At 43.3% G+C, this 20,650-nt stretch overlaps 1 protein-coding gene across 4 annotated transcripts in view; it reads right to left on the reverse strand.

Moving 5' to 3' along the window:
- The window catches only part of ubr3 (ubiquitin protein ligase E3 component n-recognin 3), a 40,848-nt gene extending 20,219 nt beyond the window's left edge, over positions 1-20,629 (reverse strand). For 2 of the 4 annotated variants that reach the window (XM_010890930.4, XM_010890929.4), the window contains exons 1-26: positions 20,009-20,628; positions 18,560-18,699; positions 18,224-18,376; positions 17,696-17,848; positions 17,524-17,564; positions 17,092-17,158; positions 16,855-16,985; positions 16,531-16,759; positions 16,228-16,407; positions 15,435-15,568; positions 13,816-13,902; positions 13,670-13,735; positions 13,497-13,586; positions 13,159-13,287; positions 13,030-13,082; positions 12,780-12,913; positions 12,587-12,672; positions 12,091-12,232; positions 10,973-11,069; positions 9,518-9,662; positions 9,295-9,399; positions 9,003-9,179; positions 7,264-7,706; positions 4,667-4,755; positions 1,604-1,753; positions 569-702 (exon numbers count right to left, since the gene is read on the reverse strand). In XM_010890930.4, coding sequence (XP_010889232.2) covers positions 569-702; positions 1,604-1,753; positions 4,667-4,755; positions 7,264-7,706; positions 9,003-9,179; positions 9,295-9,399; positions 9,518-9,662; positions 10,973-11,069; positions 12,091-12,232; positions 12,587-12,672; positions 12,780-12,913; positions 13,030-13,082; positions 13,159-13,287; positions 13,497-13,586; positions 13,670-13,735; positions 13,816-13,902; positions 15,435-15,568; positions 16,228-16,407; positions 16,531-16,759; positions 16,855-16,985; positions 17,092-17,158; positions 17,524-17,564; positions 17,696-17,848; positions 18,224-18,376; positions 18,560-18,699; positions 20,009-20,442 — 3,789 coding nt within the window. In that variant the 5' untranslated portion in view covers positions 20,443-20,628. Of the gene's footprint in view, positions 1-568; positions 703-1,603; positions 1,754-4,666; positions 4,756-7,263; positions 7,707-8,749; positions 8,783-9,002; positions 9,180-9,294; positions 9,400-9,517; positions 9,663-10,972; positions 11,070-12,090; positions 12,233-12,586; positions 12,673-12,779; positions 12,914-13,029; positions 13,083-13,158; positions 13,288-13,496; positions 13,587-13,669; positions 13,736-13,815; positions 13,903-15,434; positions 15,569-16,227; positions 16,408-16,530; positions 16,760-16,854; positions 16,986-17,091; positions 17,159-17,523; positions 17,565-17,695; positions 17,849-18,223; positions 18,377-18,559; positions 18,700-20,008 lie in introns of all 4 variants that reach the window. The other 2 variants (XM_020054839.3, XM_020054840.2) reach the window with 2 other exon arrangements.
- Between the last annotated feature and the right edge of the window lie 21 nt (positions 20,630-20,650).

A 20,650-nucleotide genomic window follows, 5' to 3' on the forward strand; every position in this document is an offset into this window, starting at 1 on the left:
GGGGGGGGACGGGGGGGGGGACAAAAGAATAGAACAATCTGTAAGACCTCAGGTTTAAAAACAATAAAGAACAGAGAGAGACACGCAAAAGGTTAATACAACTACATTTCTCATGAATGCCTTTTGAATGGCCAGTAAGTAATGGCAGTGGTACCCTTTTCTGGAGAAAGAAAAATGAATTGGCAAAATAACAGTGCAGCTAAAATCGAAAGTGGCAGTGTTTCTTAGCCTGCCTGACTATCTGGCTCGGCGAGTAGAGGACTAGGGGAGAGGAGCAGAAGCTCTGTCAGGAGGTCTTAATCTTCCACGCCTGCCGCATTCTATCCTTACTGGAGCTGCTGACAGACAGGCAGGACCTGGAGGCTGGGACTACACAGCCGAATCATCTGAACCCTTCTCAGGAGGAAATGGTCCAACATGCATGATGAGAATCCACTTACTGTGCATGAAAGAGGCTTAGGGACCCAAAAAAAACATAGAAAAGTGCTGGCTTTAGAGTCACAGTGAGTTTTCTACAAGCTAGATTCAAACCAGGGGGAGCAGCAGAGTGAGTCAGTGAGACCCCTACGTCTTTGAAGAAGCGCTGCATGAGCGAGAGTCTGACGTCGTGAGCAGCCCCACACGTGTCTCCTGGGTAGATGTGCTCCTCGTCGGTGGTTGGCAGTTTCTTTGCTTCGTCGCTCCTGCATCGGTGTCCCAGCACTATGAGGAAAAAAAAGAAAAGAGCACAGCAAGCCAAGTGACAATGAGCTTTACAGTAATTTGTTAGAAAGATGAATGGGTTCTCATATACATTTATGTGTTTATAGGGCGGCATAACATACATAAAATAATAATAAGGGCAGCGACTGCTATGAGAACGCATGCATGCCGTCAAACAGAAGTTTTCCCCCATTCCACGTCAGGAACACAGAATAATGACGGATAAATCAAGGTCGATAACGACAGCTAATCTCCTGCACGTCATCTTGGTAATCAGTCTGGGGGGGTTCCCACTTCATATGACTATGTCTTCCTGATATATACAGAAGGGCAATACGAGTGTCCAATCACGATCCGACAGATAATTCACTTTAGACTGTTTGCGTTGTCTTGTGATAGGCGTAATATGAAATAGTAGGAGACAGACAATATAACATGTTCTTTTGACCTTGAGATGGCAGGCGTTCTCAAGCCGCAACTAATTGCTAATCAAAAACGCCGTTTATTTTCCTGACAGCAAATCTACCTCCTCCGACTGACAGGACAGCGTAGAAATAACCTCTTAACGGTATGAAAACACAGCAGGGATCAACCGGAATGATAAATGAGCCAATTAAAACAACAGCTAACCTGCCTATTAAAATGAGATTTCCAATATGGAGGCACTAAGCTGCAATGAATAACTGGCTGGCTTAAATAAGCAAGGGCTGTGCTAGGGGAAGTTGATTCACATATCCATGAAAGACACGACCTGTTCATTTGACTCTGCATTGCCATTTCAATAGCTGGTGGTGGTAATTGAACAACAAATCAGGAGAGTGTTGAGACAAAGGCAGACTGTGTATGCAATACATTCCAGTGTGTGACACAGTGGGGAGAATCCTGGGAGATGTAGTAGTACCTGAGGATGCCTGGAGGAGAACCACTAGGCCTGTGGGCCGGTCCTCGGTGGAAGGGCCACTCTGACCACAGATCACACAGTCATAGAGTACCTCAGACTCAATCACCTCCGAAGCACCCAGGTCCATGGCTGCTTCAGCATCCGGGGATTCTGACAAACACAACCACCACAGAATAACGTCTCACTCCTTAAAATTACAAATACATCAACAAGAGTCATCAGAAATGCTGGAAATGGAACATCTAGGATAGATAATTATTGAAGCTGGATAGCAATTTTGCAGTCAAAAAAGATTTTTGGATCAATTGACATTAGCAATAACAGTGAGGAGGACAACATTGGAATAAGCACTGGGAGCTCAGGGAAGAGCTTGGGAAGCCATGTGTAAAAAAACAAAAACATTACGAGGTAATGTTGTGTGAAACACTGCGGTCTTTTGGGCCAGCTAAAAACAAGGAGCTAATAAAGGGCCATTAAAGAAGGTCACTGTCAGCCAGATATGCACACATTCCTACATAGAAATAATAGTATGCTCAATGACTTTGTTCTTCCCTTAATTCTGAGGAAATCAACGATGAGTTATATTACAGTGACTGAGGAACACAACCAGTCTCTTCATATGCGGCCACTTTCACTCCAGTACAAGATGAGAAATGGATTGGAAAGTATTATGGGCGATGACAAAAGCACAGAAGGGCATTCAGACATACTTTCCCTCCAAATGAGTACATATTTCCCAGCATGCTCTAAAAACACTTCCACTTACTGTTTTGAAGAGGACAGGAACACAAACATGACTGTGCCTAGCATCCAACCACTATAACTACCCTTGAGCTCTCGGCTTGCTCGGTTTGCAGTGACTGGCGTGGCGTTAGAGATTAATTACTGATGTGAAATTAGTTTTAAATGTTAAAGATCATGTTCAATTTGAACAGTAAATATTGCATAGAAATGTCAACCCGCGTCGGAATTGATTTATTGCCTCAGGTGGAATATGATCTCGGGAGACGTCAGTGTGTTCCAAAGGAAATGAAAACAGTTTGCATTAGATGTCAGCGGAACAGCTAAGGCCCTAGGCCATCGAGAGAAAAGAGAGAGCAAGAAAAGCAAAGTAAGACAAGGACACAGGTGTTGCTTTGGAGGACATCTGACTGGCTGCGCTAGTTTTTTCTTGTATAACACTATACATGTAACACAGCTTGCATTTCAAAGACGTAGCAAGACTGTCGCAACACAACAAATCCTCACCACAGGTAAATGCATTCAAAAGGACGCCTTATTACATTGTTCCATCACACACAAATCAGGGTTGAAAGTCATTGACATATGGAAATGGATAAATCATACAAATTCACCACAAAGTAATTCCAATTTAAAGCCAATAATAAGCTGTTAAATTTTCAAAGCAGATGCTGGTAACATCTGTTGCCCGAGTGAAATGCATGAATGCACAGTAACAGGGTCCTATTGCACAGCATATGAGCTTCACGATACCCTAATTGGTATCTTTTATGTGGTCCACAGCTTGTGAGAACAAAATGTTTTAGTCTTAATTTGGCTATAGTTTAACAAAAAGCACTTAGCCATTGTGGCCCTGGCACAGGAAAATGAAACATTTAACAGACTGTCTTCATCATAGATTCTGTGAAGAGGTCATTGGAATGCAGAACATGGAATAGTTAACCCACCCATAACTTTGTTTAACAAAAACAATATTTAGAAAATGTTCTGTTAAGGTAAAGAAGAACCGACTGCTAAATGTGACCCCTATTCATATAAGCTGGGAGCATAGCTAAATTGGTGTAGGTAGGCAAAAGTTACTAGCTATAATGCATTTGATTGGGGATTATATGAACAGAGGCTATTCAAGCATCCTACTCTGATATTTAACTAAACACAGTGTGAAACATACAGCATCTCACAGGAGTACACCCCTCACATTTTTATAAAGAGAGTGCAGACTAAGGGGAGCACACACAGCGGTTTAGACATTACATTGTTATACAAGAAGCAAAAGTGTCCTTTCTTCAGTGTTGTCACATGAACAGAATGAAATATTTAGAAATGTGAGGGGTGTACTCAATTTTATGAGATACTGTATATACAGTTAATAACCCAAATTCCAGCTAATTTGGATAAGAGGCAATGAGGAAATTCCCAAACTTTTCCCAAAATCACCTTTTCCCCATGGATTTTAATGACATTGCCATTGTTTGGACAATTTAACATTTGCTAACACTTATATCCTCTGTGACCTTTGATTAAATCAAATATGACTCAAGCCAAGGACCTTTCTTAATACTGAAACCCAAACCCTTCAATAAATGTTAGTCAATATCCTCAGGAACACCTCAAAAAAATGTTTTACATTAAAGTACTACTACAAACTTAGTTACATTTCAGGGCCCAAACCATTTAGTTGTTTTGAAGCTCATTTCCTGCAACAGGGGTAAGTGGAAATACACGCCAGCCAGCCCTGTCCTGTTCAGGTCTGTCCGTAGCCTTGCCTAAGTGGTCCCTATGATCACAGAGACTATTATTCATCCACTAACCACGCTGTGACATGGTGGTCCCTGGGAGTCCATCCCACTATTAGTGCTTTGATCTGCTGTGCCCTCAACCAGCACGGCTCCAAGCCCAGAGGAGTGCTTTCTTATCACTGCTCCTAACAGGCCCGGGGAGACCAGAGGCGGCCTGGGGGCTGTGGCCACTGTCACCTTGCCTCACGAAGGGGGGGGGGGGTTATGCTTTGTTTATTATTTAGCCTACAGCTTTCTTTCCTTCATGGAATACAATGGAACTGGTACACTAAATGACCTCAACATATACGGAGTAGATTAATCCAAAATATTCTAGAGAAAGCACGGTATCCAGATGTCAGGCATATTGTATCATCAAGCACATGCACCAATATATTAGCTCATCTTGGAGCTTCAACATTTTCTGAATAATCAATGTTCCTATTAGACTCAAGAGACAACAACCAAACGTTCCCAATAACACATTAATGGTGGGAATAAAATGGGTGCGAAAGCCTTAGGGACCAAATGAGCCTCTACTTACCAACATCCATGGCGGTTTCCATGAAACTCTTCTGCCTGGAGGCAAACTCAGCCAGCAGCTTCTGCTGTCTCTCCCGAGCCCTCAGACGCCTGAAAGATCAAGGAAAAACCAAACTTAAAGATCAAACTTTACACTGCACGTTAGACTGTCATCATCAAGTCACGGTCGAACCATTTCCCCAAACGGTCAGCACTGTCTGGGTTTCAAACACTAACACTTGATTGCCACCACAACAATTATTTTAAATAAACCTATTGAGCTATGCCAATAATCTTGTGTACTTAAAATAGAGTGCAGAGGCATATTGCCAAGACGGCCACTACTCAGACAGAGTTATGCCTATTCACTCCGCTGAAGGGTTAACCCATCTCCATAGCAACAGGGGTAAGTGGAAATGCTTGGTTTTCTAAAACCGTAACACTGAAAGCCCTTCTCTCAATGACGAGCCATTAAATCACCAGCAGGCACTCTCCAACAGTGCATTACCATTTCAGAGAGGGTCTGTCCACCCGCTACACAGGCTCCTTTTTCCTCCGACGGTCCTACAAAGGCATACCAGATCACGTGACGTGGGGCTTTGTAGCGTCGGCCACTGAAACATACAAACTAGAAACCAGGAGTCTCATTTGAATAACGCTACAGTATGTGACTGGGCGCTGGGCTGGCAAGGTGATCATTTCCCTAATGTGTCTGGCTCTAACTCTTGTGCAGGCTGCCAGGGAGCAGGGTTGACTGGAAATAGAGAGCCCTAATAAGAGGACATAAACAAATGGTGACAGGAGCGTCACAGCCCAGTGATTCCCACTGACAGCTTCAGGGGCACCGAAGGCCCGCCTGAGAAATATCCAGTACCCCTCTCGGCTTCCTCCGCCACTGGCTGGCCCACAGTCGCTGTGGTAACGGCTTGCGCAGAGCAAGAGACTTTACCTCTGTCTGTGGGCCGAGTCGACCCAAAACTAGGTCATCATGGATTTCTTACGGCCCATTCTGTCATCGTTAGTGATGGGCTGGGAACTGAATAGGGACGGTTGCGGGGCTGGGGAACGAGAGTGAAATTGCCAAATCAGGCTTCATCATAATTTTGAAACGTTGAGGGCTCTATTTTTGGCTGGCATTAAAACAGCGCTAGTGTCTGACATGCATTTGGAGGCAATTTTCGACCTCGCCACTATTTCCAAGCCCTGTAAGAATTGGTCATTTACTGGACTGATATCAGTTTGCATGCAATTTGATGGGAAGCGTAGTTCAGATGTGTCCTTAAAAACATGGTCTGGATATTTATGAGCAGCCAAAAGAGGGTTTAAGCAGTAACCGAATGGTTAGGGTATACATTATGGTAACAGTTCAAGGAACAAGAGTAATACACTTTTACTGCCTGTACACTTTGCATTTAGCAACAACAGGTTGTTGTCCAGATACAATTAGTTTGAACTTTCTCCAGGCCAATGCAATAGCCAACTATTAGACTGTAAATTGGCTCAAAAGACGGCTTAGAAACAATAGATGTATATATATATTTTTAACCATCAATAGGCAGGCATTTCATTTTATACCAGGCTACATTAATTCATTATGAAAGCCTGTCCAGGTTTGGCCTTGGGTAAAGTTGCCACAATATACAGGTGCATCTCAAAAAATGTGAATTGTGGAAAAGTTCTTTTTTTCCTGAAATTCAAGGTGACACCATCATATATTCTAGATTCAGTACACAAAGTGAAACATTTCAACCTGAGAAGAGCTCTAATCAGCTAATTAACTCAAAACACCTGGAAAGGTTTCCTATGTTAGTTAATTTATGCACTCAATACTTGGTTGGGGCTTGTTCTGCACAAATTACGGCATCAACGCGGAGTGGCATGGAGGCAATCAGCCTGTGGCACTGCGGAGGTGTTATGGAAGCCCAGGTTGCTTTGATATCGTCTGTGTGGTTGGGCCTGGTGCATTTCCCCTCGACAATACCCCATAGATTCTCTTGTTGGCTGGCCAATCAAGCACACTAACACCATGGGCAGCAAACCAGTTATCAGTCATTTTGGCGCTGTGGGCAGGTGCCAAGTCCTGCTGGAAAAATAAATCAGCATCTCCATAAAGCTTGTCAGCATATGGAAGCATGAAATGCTCTAAATCTCCTGGTAGACAGCTGCATTGACTCTGGACTTGATAAAACAGTGGACCAACACCAGCAGAAGACATGCCACCCCAAACCATCACTGACTGGAAACTTCACAATGGACTTCAAGCAACTTGGATTCTGTGCCTCTCCAGACTCTGGGACCTTGATTTCCAAATGAAATGCAAGTCAGCAGTCTTCCCCATGATTGTGGTTGTGTGTACTGAAGGCTCAGGGAGTTCATTAGCCGATTAGAGCTCTTCTCAGGTGGACATTTCTGTATTGTACATGTTTTATTCTAATATTTTGAGATACTGGATATTTGATTTTCATGACATAGATCGAGATGGAGATATATTAGTTGGAATTTTATGGATTCATCATCAGACTTGAATAATGATTCATTTCCAAGGCTAACCAAGTCATCCATTTGCACCCTGTTAATGCTGACCATTTCAGAAAGGCTAACTGACAGAGTGGGACAAACCTCTCTTCCTTATCCGTCTTCCGGTCAGTCGGGCTGTTCTTCTTCGGAGCGACGGGAGGCGAGACCTTCCCACAGATCTCCTGGATGCTGCGCTTGCTCTGACGGCTGCGCGTGGCCGCCTTGGTGAGGATGCGCTCGATGGCGGTGATGCCGTCACCGTGGGCGTGGCTGTCGGCCCCGGCATCCTCCAGCCAGGTGGCAGACAGGGAGTTCTGCTTGGCCGACAGCTTCTGATGCAGCTTAATGAGCAGGGAGAGCATGCTCTCGCGGATCTCCAGGATCTCGGTGACCAGCTGTGGGGGAGTGCCGGGTGGGACCCAGCGCGTGGCGCCGCTCTTGGGCCGGACTGCCTGGCTGGCCTCGCTGCTGCTCCGATTGATGATCTCCTGGAACTTCCTCCTGCGCTCCGCCACGAGGCTGAACACCTGCGCCTCCCGGACATTCTACAACAGCAGAGACACACGTCAGGTCTCCCCACACACAGGCCTGCAGCACAAAGCACAGCACTCAGAGCAAGGGAGACGGCCAAATAACCACTTCCATCTAAACATATCCTGTCCTTTCCAAAAAGCTGGTCTATGAACGAAAAATGTCAGCGAGTACAAAAACTATTCCGACGCATTTATTCTTGCCAAGTTGCTCCTGAATTTTGGCGTTCCGTCATCCGCAGGATCCTCTCGTTCCCGACAGAGACAGAGAAGACATGACACTCCTTTGTATTTTCTTCTGGTTCAACGGAAGACCGTGAGCTCAGCAGAGCCGACCACTGCTTGGGTCCTGATTGCTGAAGACAAAAATGTGCTCCCTTAATTGCCGAATTATGGAGGGGGAACCAGCCGACTAAGTGGTTTGTGGGACTGGGTCTATCATTTACTGACATTTTGTACGCTCAACAAATAAAACTGGAAACAGCGGTTCAGGCATGATGGAGCCTAGATCACACTGCAAAGAGGCCTGGTTACAGCGGGCAGATAAGCGCACACATATCAAAGACCAGCCCATCAGATTCTGCTGACTTTTCACAAGGAATCGAAAGAGCGCCACTTCATACTCTGAGTGAAAATGCACCCCCCCACACCTTAAACACGAAAATATATATAAATAAATAAATAAATAAATAAATAAATAGAGTGTTGAAAGGATTGAGTTGACCTGCCCTGACAAAAGGACCAGGGCAGTTAAATAAACATACATCATACAGGCCAGATGGAGCGCCATCAATCAAAGTGACATGCAGTTAAAAAGCGTTTACCCAGACTCACATTATACACTTAATTAGTTTCAGCAGTCAAGAGGGAAACCTCACCACACCGTACACACACAAAACACGATGGTATGCAACCTCAACAAATCACGAGATGGAAACGCCACGGCGTGTTGTACACAACTCTCAAAATAAATGACAGACTGCAATGCCCTGAGGACATTGACCAGGTCTTCCTCTTCTCAATCAGACCAAACAAGCACTCAAATGCAAAAGGGCTACCTCTCTCCAATTTCCAGTCAGACGCCTAGAATTCTGTGGAGCATAGGTATGGCAAAACATCCCATGTAACAAATGCCTTTAACACAACTGCCAAAGGGTGACCTCTTCACGTCAAAAAGGACAGCACAGACTACAGAATGAATGCACAACATATGTATTTGACAATATAGTACCTCATCAACCCAGAAGAAAGCGTTGAACAGAAGCGATATTACCCCAGAGCGCGGGCAGCGCTGAGTCAGGAGGTACTGACCTGGCCAAAACTGGACGCCTCAGCGCTGGTGCTGGGAGGGGGCTCTCGGTCTCGCTTCACCTCGGGGGCCGTTTCGGGCACCCTCACCCTCACGTAGTTGATGACATGGTGCAGGTTGCACAGGAGGTTGCTGCCAGGAAACCAGCTGTCATGGCAGTGCTCCTCGATGCAGGGCTCCTAGTGTACAGGAAACAAGAGGTTGGGGGGTTACCAGGGTTACACCTGGACAGCCCCGAACACTAGAACCACACGACGGTCGCCAGAAATGTAAAGGTGAATGACCGTTACCGACCTCATCTTCCTTGTCGTCTTGAACCTGGTTGTCCAAGCCCAGCTCAATCAGGTACAGCACCATGCACAGCACGTGCTCAGACATGTTGGAGTGATCCAGCCAGATCTACAGCCAAACACATGCCGCCACAGTTTATTAAACACCCCGGCACACGCCGTCCTGGAGTCTCTCTGGGAGACCAAGCCACGACGGATCTGGAGGTGAGAGGCGTTGGTGCGGTCACCTTGTAAAGCAGGGTGAAGATGACAATGTGCAGGGTCTTGCAGTGCAACAGCCGGTCCAGGCCTTGGTAACACGGGTGTAGGGGGGTGCGCTCCTTGTACGGGGGCCACGGGTTCCCTGTCGTGTGCATCCCGGACTGCTTCAAGCTGGGTACAACGACAAATCAGGCCAACGCAACGAGACAGCAGTCAAACCAAAGGTTACGCCGCAATATTGGGAGTCGACATCAAAATGCATAGGTCATAATGCGATGATAAATAATCTCCAATGTAATTTACCAGGCAAACCCTTTGAGGCTAGGCAACAGAACAGCCAATGGGCTGAAATGTGTCTCACTCTATTAGCAATGAAATGATTGTGGTTGTATAAAACGTGGCATGCCTGACAGGCAATCCATCACATTCAAACAGTGGGAACAAGTAACATAAGCCTGATATCACAGGGTGGGAAAAATAGCAGCTTCAATATGCTTCCAGGCCGGGGGGGTATGACATCCTGTTTGCAGTACAACTCTCCTTACTGCAATTTCACATCCTCTCAGGGTGATATAATTATTTTTTTTTAAATACCCAATTAAACACTTCTGATCCCTTGTTCAACATTGTTTGAACTGATTGGTTTTCCTGATTGCTGTTGTTCGACTGCAGCCTACATCTGGTGTAGATGAATTCATAGAGAAATAAAAGCACTTCAATCCATTAGCCATGTTATCTTTCCTTGCCTTTAAACTGTTATTTCAAATATAGAAGCCAAGAGGACACGTCAGTAGGTCTAGCCACTCCACATCTTAAAGAGATCTTCAGGAAATTAAACGTAATCTCCTTTACCCAACATTTGTCTTGTTAGACATCCAACCGAAATCTAACATGGAAGGACATCCTCAATTCTATTACAGTTTTCCTTGAAATATTGATTTTACTCGACAGTGAAGTAAATGAAACCAACCCTATTGCTATCTTGGCCTAACCCCATTTTCACTTCATTCAAGAGCAGTCAGGACCCTGTAACAATCACGGGGGCGTGACACCCACCCTGCTGCCTTGGCTGTTTAAACATGACCACGCCCAACTGACAGACCGAAGGAGGCAGCAACATGCAACTATCAAGAGCTCCAAACCTGACAATTCTTCTAAAAAAAACAATTCTTCTCAAATTTTTGTTTTTAAGCAAGGGGTGCATGGACAATATTTTTAAGAGCTGTTCTTAGGCACGACTCAATGAAGAGCCGTATATAGGCCATTCACCAAAACTCTGAGATGCCTTATTGCTAGTTTGAATATTTGTAAAAGGTATTGTCAAACCCAGTGTATGTACATGAAGGCTGATATACCATGGCTTTAAGCCAATCAACACTAACATATGCCATATATTTCTATATGTTGAAGCCCTCCCTCCCGGGGACAAACAGTCAGTAGTAAAGGATGGGAGTTGATGAGCGTTGTGACCGTGAACTTACAATGCTGAGTATCTATCCATTGCTGACTGGACATCACGACGGTACACAGTTCTTAGAACAACCATGATGGGGTCAAACTCCTTCTCCCACACCTCAGCTGGAGAAAAATAAATAAAAACACCATCACCTTATGAAGTCCTGTTGATATGCAGTACAAATGATTACAGTTTCCCCGGCATCCTCAGAAAGTGGTATTAGCCTGCCCCCAAGTGGAATGTGCCAGGACAGTCAGCGTACAGTTCACATGACATTCTGGCAACTTCAATGACAAAAACATAAGGCTGTACTGATTTCAAATCTATTCAATGCACCTCCCAACCCAAACAACCCCAAACTCAAGAAGCCTATGACCAAAGAATGATTTAATAAAAACAAACTAGCTATAATAATATAATTACAGATTGTGTGGGAGGTGAGGTCTCCATTGCAAACCATTTAAACAACTGACCAGTTATACAACGTACATTTACAACAAACACAGGGCTGACCTTAGTGTAAGACAAAAAGAGACGAATTCCGCCCCAACCTCAAAATCAAACAATGATAACATCAGCCATGGACAAAAAAAAAACCCACAATGCTCTCTGCAGCTAAGCCAACATGCTATATTTGGTAACAGTGGGAGACAACAGGTTTGATGTAACTGCATGAAGGGCATCACAATATCAACCGCGTGCAAGGAAATAATCAAGTCTCAGAGAGAGATGTAGTCATACGCGATTCAATCTTACATCGTGCAGTGGGTTTTGGCACGTTAAGAACCAAAGTCAACCGTGGTGCATGAGTGCCCTCTTTAGGCAGACCAGAGAATAAGCGAAAGCAATTATATTCAGTGGAAACAAATATATCCTTGACCTCTAACCAACAAAGCTTTTGAACAGCATGTGTCACATCAGCAGTTATCACCAAGTGCTTTTACAGACACTGAGCTTGAAATCCCCGAAGAGCAATCAACAACAAGAGTTGATGCACAGTGGCTAGGAAACTCTCTAGTAGGGTCAAAACTTAGGAAGAAACCTAGAAATCAACCAGACTCTGTCCCTCCCGGTTTCATTGCAATATGTTCCGTGTTGTTCTTTAAGATTCCACCCAGGTCAGGAACTAAGTACACAGCTTACCTTTAGGTGTGTACATGCCCTGCTGCATGGAACCCCCAGGCTCAAACACAGGGGCTTTAAAGTCAGCCACAGCAGACAGCATCTCCTCAAAGCTGCAGCTTCCTGGCACAATCCCACTTTTGGGGTTTGGATTCTCGGGAATCTGAATATTGAAATAAGGAGTGTACTGGCACAAATCTGCAACATTAACTTTGAAAGGGGATAATGGCCAAGACATGTTCGTTGGGTGTTAAGAAGGCACCTTTCCGATTAACAAACCAGCCATGTGCAGGCTGAAAACATATTTTAGTCAGTTTAACGATTGTTTGCAGAAACATTACACATTGTAATAAAGGAGCAAACATGTCTATCAGAGAGGGTACCATTTCAGTTGAACTGGAGACCAATTATACACCTAAGAAACAACTTCAGCATAGGATTGCAAATACTGACCACAGAAGAAGATTTTAAAATTAACACTTCTGTGAATTGAGACCATTTAAGCAAATGAGGATACGAGGTCCAAAAGTGAACTGTGGGTGCGGTCATTCATGCACAGCTGAGAGACCATCTCGGCTCTGAGAATCTCATCATCCGCCATGCCTGTCAAACGAGGGAGAAAGGTTCATTACAAATGTAAAACCTCAAGATGATGGCAAGGACAGGCGACGACACCAAATCTAATGAATATTTGTTGCACCTGCACCTACCCAAGTGGATGCGAAGACTGCACAAGATGACAAGAAATGTCAAAGCTCCCTCCAACATTGGCCTCTCCTGTTCACTGTCCAGAACAGCATTCTGGTGCACGGAGGCCATGGTCAAGAGGTCAACCACTTTAAATCTGTACAGACGACACGTTACTCATTAGCTACAAATGCTAAAAGCTACTCTTCACAGAGACATTCAGAACAGTATTTATTCAATGGATATAATAGATAAGATCACTAGTTGCCATACCGCTCAAACACTGAGGATATGAAGTAGTCAGGATCTAGCCTCGACGCACACACCTGTCAAGAGATTGGAGGGAAACATTACAGAAAGGAGCATATTACATGTATAACAATACCCAGAAGTGGTCTTTACCTGTAGCAGAAAGATGTCTGGGTCGATCATTGAGTTACAGAAGTGAGACTGCACGTATGTCATGGCCTGTCCTTTAATCTGCAGACCATTTCTGACCCACATGTTACTGTGGATCTCAGACAGGCTCGCCTAGAAGACAAGGGACATTAACATGAAAACCAACATGCATAGCGCACACAAAAAATGAACCAACATCATCAACGACAGAATAGTCAGGCAGAAACCATTTAAACAACTAGTTCACCCCCCGCATCCAACTACTCGTTCTACTATTTGAGCCACTGCTGAGGCATCACAAGGACATTCGGTAACAGGAATGATTTGTATTGGTGTAACACCTGAATCTGGAGTGGATGGACCATAATCTTCATTAGCATCTCTTGGTCTGGAAGGAGACTGTCCAGGTCAAGACCCTGGCACTTCACTGCCTGTGACACCAAACACACAGTCAACTCAGAACGTTCCAAGTGCCAGGAACAGAGCTTATGAAAAGGTCATAGAGCTGACATACCTTGCTTAGGAACATGGCATAGTAGCGGTGCAACGGCAGGTGAAAGGTCACTTGATTTGGAGCCGGCTATAAAGATACGGAGAACAATTATAAGCCCTCCTGGTACAAGCGGGCACAGAAAAACATCCTGATATACTTGCAGTTACCTCATCCACAAACCCAATGGCATCAAACCAGATCTGCAAGGTCTCCAGGCAGTAGCGCACCACTGTTTTGGTGTATTCCTGTGTCTCCTGCACATAAACGAAGAACCATAATGTCATAATCTCCCTGAGGTATATGTGCATTGTTCAACCCCGTTTCCAAAAGAGTTGGGACGCGGCGTAAGATGCAAATAAAAGCAGAAGGCAATGATTTTAATGTATTTCATTGGAAATAGTACAAAGAAAACAATAGTTATTGTTTTGGGAAAAATACGTGCCCATTTTTAATTTGATGGCAGTAACATGTTTCAGAAAAGTTGGGACAGGGGCATGTTAACCACTGTGATGCATCACCTCTTCTCTGAAAGATACTACGTAAGCATTTGAGAACGGACGACAGTGAAGGTTTTCCCATTCTTGCTTGATACAGGATTTCAGCTGCTCAACAGTTCAGGGTCTCGTTTGTCATATTTTTCATTTCATAAGAGGCCAAATGTTTTCAATGGGTGACAGGTATGGACTGCAGGCAGGCCAGTTTAGCACCCAGACTCTTTTACTATGGAGCCATGCTGTTGTGATATAGTACATGCAGAACGTGGTTTGGCATTGTCTTGCTGAAATAAGCAAGGCCTTCCTTGAAAAAGACATCTGGATGGCAGCGTATGTTGCTCCAAAACCTGTATATATTGTTCAGCATTAATGGTGCCTTCACAGATGTGCAAGTCACCCATGCCATGTGCACTAATACATCCCCATACCATCACAAAAACAGTGCACTGATTACAAGCCAGAGGGTGTCACTCCTCTTTACCCAGGAGGTTGCGGCATCAAATATTCCCAAACATAATTTTGATTCGTCAGAACACAGGACAGTTTTCCACTTCGCCTCAGTCCATCTTAAATTAGCTCTGGCCCAGAGAAGGCAGTGGTTCTGGATCTTGTTTATATGTGGTTTCTTCTTTGCATGGTAGAGAGTTATCTTGCATTTCGGGATGCAGCAATGTACTGTGTTTACATACAATGGTTTTCTTAAGTGTTCCTGAGCTCATGCAGTGATTTCCACTAGAGAATCATGTCGGTTTTTAATGCAGTGCCATCAGAAGGTCTGAAGATCACAGCCATCCAATACTGGTTTACAGCCTCGTCCCTTGCATACAGAGATTTCTCCGGTTTCGTTGAATCTTTTAATGATATTACGTACAGTAGGTGTGATTCCCAAACTCTTTGCAAATTTACATTGAAAACATTTATTCTTAAATTGTTGCAGTATTTGCCTGCACAGTCTTTCACAGAGCGGGAAACCCCTCCCCATCTTTAATTCTGAAAGATTCATCCTCTCTGGGATGCTCTTTTTTTATATACCCAATCATGTTACTAAACTGTAGCCAATATACCCAATTTGTTGTAAGATATTCAAACAGGATTTTTTCAGCATTACACAACTTTTCCAGTCTTTTGTTGCCCCTGTCCCTGTTTTGAAAGCTGGGACACTGTTTTTCTTCACATTTTATAGTCTTTTTCGGAAACGGGGTTGTTTATGAATATCACATAGCTATAAAGTAACTGCAGTTGAATTTAAAACAATACATTACTACTGATAAAGAGAGAGATATTAGACCCACTTTGACTTTGCAGTGTGTTAGTAGACCCCACATTGGTTGCGCGCAGGCCTCCAACTCTGCGGCGAATGCTGCATAGTATGTCTGGGACTCAAACTCCACGTGCTCACTCAACTCTCGCTTATTCAAGTTCATACCTGCATGACCGGGAGAGATTTTTCAGTCAATCATCAAAGAAAACTGAGGTGCGTGAAACATCTTTGTTGACATGCGCAACTAAAAGCAGGAGGAGAACCCAGCGTACGTAGTGACAGAGCCGTTTACACATACAATAACACTGCTCTCTGCATAGGTTGCAGTAAGTGGATACTTTGGCCCACAGGATCTGTGGCCAGAGGTTATTTTTAGGGTCTTGGTGGACACACGACTAGATGGTTGGACAGACAACAATTCTAACCGAGACCAGGACTCACTTTTACTTTCACGTCACACAAAATGACTACAACAGCAAAAGTCACATTGACTTCGATATTTAGCGAGAGCAAACCGATCAACAGAAGCAGCAACCATTACCAATGGAAAGGAATCACTGAGCGCTAAGATTGAGTCATATGACTTTAGCAGACATGAAGAGACATGACAGGGCAGAGTGCAGACACACAGACAGATCAGACTACAATTACAGCAGCTAAGCAACCAGGGATAATGATTAGTCATCCGCGAAGACTGAAACCCAAACACAGACCCAGGAAAAGTAGCTGCTGGAATTGCATCAGCTAACAGGGATCCAAATAATATAAAGACTTAGAGCCATGCTACCACTGGCATTTAAAGGCTTTAGCACACAGGGAATTACCTTGAAAGAAGGACACAAAGCTCATCCAGAGCATGAGCAGCGAGTGGTCCTCCAGAAACTTCTTAGCGACACTTTGGTGTGAGAGAATATTAATGAAATCGCTAACTAAAGGCCAGTAAGTGTTGTTCTTCAGTAGAGCTTCGCCGCAGTTTACCACCACATGGCGGTTGTTCTCCTCATCTGAAAATCAGCAGAGAGGGAGAGAAGACACTGAGGCTCAGCGGTTGGAGACATCTTGCAGATTAATGAAGTCGATGAAACGCTCGTCCATCATCGGCACGATCACTGAAACATATGGCTCACCCTGAAGTTCACTTTTGATAAGGCAACTCTCCATCATGTAGAGGAGGACAGTGACCATGATGTCGAGTAATTGACACTCCTCGGTCACGTGACGTGCCAACTCTTCATTGCTGAACAGTTGGACACTGATATGTACAATGCGGTTGGACATGGTATCTGACTCGTGGCTTTTCATCAGCGTTTTCATAATGAATGCATAATGTTGAACAAATGTTTTCGTGAAAGTGATCTATGGAAGAGGAAAGGATAACAGGAAATAAAGCAGGGAATTCTTTGCAGTTCTGTTCATAATGGTTTCACAATGCAAAAATACAGGAGTCATACCTTGTAATCTTGATCTGGCAGCATGTTCAGAAGAAAAGTAACCATCTTCTGAGGAAACTCGTACTTTATTGTCCAAAAAAGCAACTCCTCCAGAAAACATTTGTGTTTCAGAGAGTCCATTATGGATGGATCTACAGACAGAATGAGACATCATTCAAACTAATGGATCCAGAAAACGCTGCATATTCAACTCTCTGAACTTTTCATCTTTACATTAGGTTTGACAAACTAACTTACCTTTGGTAGTGCTACTAAGCTTCACTCTCTTTCTCTGTCCTACAGATTGCTCCCCATCTTGATCATCCTTGAAAAAGTAATAATGGGAAGTATAAAGACTACTGTAATTAAGATGACAGTATTAAGAATTAAGAAATAAAATAAAGAAATAAGGCTTGGTGTGGTGGTATAGTATACGGCCAACCGAGAACTACTCTTAGGCTCTCAGCGGCCATGTAAACCTCTGAAGTGCCTTATCGCTATTATTGTCTACCAATGTAGGTATCTAATTAACAATAAAAAAATATATAATTTGACACACCCATGAAATATGTTTTGATATACTATGGGAATCAGCCACTCAGCATTTAGGGTTCAAACTTCCCTGTTTATAATGCACTACAGTTTATTTCAGCAAAAGGAGCAAGATATTCTAATACAATTTGCACATACCTCTTTACTGGGCTCATCCGGGCTGACTGGTGCTGCGGCGCCTAAGGAAACAGAGCGGAGACAGATGGCAGCCATTAGCGGAGACACATTAATGCCATGTTTCCATACTACACAAACTGCATATTATGATTTTTAGCAACAGTGCCTGGAGGTGTGGGGGAGGGGGTCGTACCCAGTAAGCCAAGAGGCCCAGTGCTAACCCCTTCTCCTGCCTCAGCAGAGGACTCTGCCTGGGCCTTTTCCTCTACAGACACCAGCCCGGAGTTCTTCAGTGCTGACAGGTACTTTTCGTAGTTGTTTTTCGCATATAAATTCCCCTCTTGACCTACAGGACAAGTATACAGATTAGATATTGATCAGATAAGTTAAATAAATAAAAACAGTAATACTAAAAGCATGGCAACAATGGCATATGTGGAACTTTAACCCATTAGTAGATTTAATAGAGTTCTGCAATATGGATTAATATAATTTCACATTATCCACAACAGTCCTAACAAAATTCCACAGATGCAACAATTTAGATCGAGTTATCTTGGCACAGAAATGCTGAGGGATGGGAAAAAATAAAAAAATAAATAAAAGTGTGTTCACAATACGTAGAGCTTTTTTTTGTGTGTGTGTGTACGGAACATTTGCGATCTTCTGCTTCAGTTAATAAAATGTGCTCAACACTACATGTGTAGAAACAGACATGTACCCATGCTCAGGTCCTTGAATGTTTCCTGATTGGTTAGAATCTTTGTCAGCACAGTTCTCATTGCCCCGCCCATTTTCGTCAGATCTTCTAGGAAAGAGATCTGAGCCTCAAGCTGTTGTAAGACCTTCTGTAGGTCCCTCTCAGTTGATGTGTCTGTGAGAGCAAGATAAGAGTGACATATGAAGTTAAGATTGTTAGATGAGCTCATGAAAACACAAATGATTTACATATGTTAAGAATTCAGTTTCTCCACAATTATTTAACTTGTTTAACAGCAATCACCTTCAAAATGTGCTATTAGAGTAGCTTTTGGACATAGTGAGACCTTTTTCTCACCTGGTTCAGTGTATCCATCTCTTAGGTACTGTATGATACAGATAATGAAGCGAGGTAGGACCATCTCTGACATCAGTAGTAAATCTCTGGGCACTGAGGGGACATTCTCTCCGGTTCTTAACCGATGCCGTCTGCAAAATCTAACAGAACATAACACATCCATATATTTATTTCAGTACCAATATTACCTGTATAAAGTACCTATACCATCATGTACTAAAATATTTGGGAGGGCGTACTCCATGGCCTACATACAAGACACAACAACTATATTTGTCAACCTTTAATAGTGCAAAATAATTTACATTTAGGCTTCTGGTATAACTGGCTTCGTTTACGACTTTATGTAATTTGATCAAACAAAAATAAAAGCAGAATTATGAAGTAAAGAACATTATGAAGTAAAGATTTAAAGCAAAAAATGTATTGACAATTCATGCCTGAAAAGTGAGTGAAGTAGTTCTGCAGGTATATTTTCATTCTAGAAACCCTGCTGGGTTACTTAAGGGTCACTGTGTAGAATCCTGCCACTTAACAATAACAACTTGTTTCTTCCTTGTCTTCCCTTACTGAATGAGACCGGTATCACTAGCTAGTACAAGGTGTTTTCGGGTGGAAAGGATAGTGTCAAAAGTGAGTATAAGTTGATTACAAGTCAATGCAAACAGAGAATGGATGGGCAGGAAAGTTTTAATTCGGAATGTCAGTCACTCAGAATAATTTTGTAGAAATATTTGAAACATTGACTTGAAACATTAACTGTAGATCACTACTAATCATTTTTGCTTGTTTTCACTAAAGATACTACAGTACATTTTACATATTGCCCCTTTAATTCAATATTACTGTATATCCATTACAGGGCTATAAAATACAAACCTTTAACAAACGTGACTGTTTTTAATCTTGACCCACAACAGGAAAAACTGCTGTTTTCTTTTAAGTTATTGATATTGTACAAAGCTGTGTGCATTTTACTAGACTGGTTCATTAGTAAGACCCCTAGGTTGACAACGTAATGATGTACAGCAGTGCCCCATTAATTTCCAATGTTGTTATATCTACGTTACCTGAATCTAAATTTACGTGGTTTATCAAACACACTGATTGCATGTAAGTAAAATGATAAGAGGACCAGTCAAAACCACACTGTGGCACTGAATGGTTTAAAAATAAACTAGACTGACACTCTGGCAGCATACTCCCACCAATTTGGCTAGAACTTTGCTAGCTATCTTGCTCACTATGTTAGCCAGCCTAGCTAGTACTAGGTAGCTTACCATATCCCCATTTTTTTTAAATAATTTTTATGGTGCCAGTTTCTGTCAAATAATGACAAGTCTTTAGAATTGTAAACTACTGTGAAATTATCACTTGCCATCTACATAGCTAGTTGAAGTTAGCTTGCTAATGTTAGCCATTACAGCTAGCGCTCCTAGAAGGACTTACCCAGTTTCTCGCATGACATTACTGTCTCCACAATCACAGGCCCCACCAGCCTGGCTCCTAAACATATTAAAGTCATGGCTTGTGTGATCGCCGTTATTAAAACACTCTGCACAGAGTGACATACAAGGAGAAATACCACAGGTCCGACAGCGGTATGCCACAAAATTGGCTGTCCAAACCAAGCCACATAGAGTAGCGTTGTCATAGGACCGGACCGTTTTGCAGAACTCCTCGAAACCTTCTCCCCCTGCTATTAGACATTTACACCAGTCAAGTGCTTCGGTGTCTGCGGCTGGTTTTTCTGGATTAAGGACACAATCAAGCAGTTCTTGAAGTTGTCGGACACCAAAGCTGTTGTCAGTCCGATTAAGATCTGCCTTTAACTGGGCAGCTGTAGATTTCTTGTCCCGGCGTAGCAGCAACGCCGCCATCATGCACTCCGGCTTGTTGTCCACAAATTTATTTTTGTTGTCTTGTTGCTACGTTCTCGTGATTTCTCGCGATACATTTCCATTGTAGCAAGCTGGAGCTAGTTGGTTTAGTTCGAAAGCAGTCACCACGCACTGATCTGATGATTCCTGCTATCAACACTCAGTTTAGCAAGTGACCAAGCTATATCGTATTTTAGTTACTACTGTCACG

The sequence above is a fragment of the Esox lucius genome, chromosome 16, assembly GCF_011004845.1.
Source record: "Esox lucius isolate fEsoLuc1 chromosome 16, fEsoLuc1.pri, whole genome shotgun sequence".
NCBI classification, from domain to species: domain Eukaryota; kingdom Metazoa; phylum Chordata; class Actinopteri; order Esociformes; family Esocidae; genus Esox; species Esox lucius.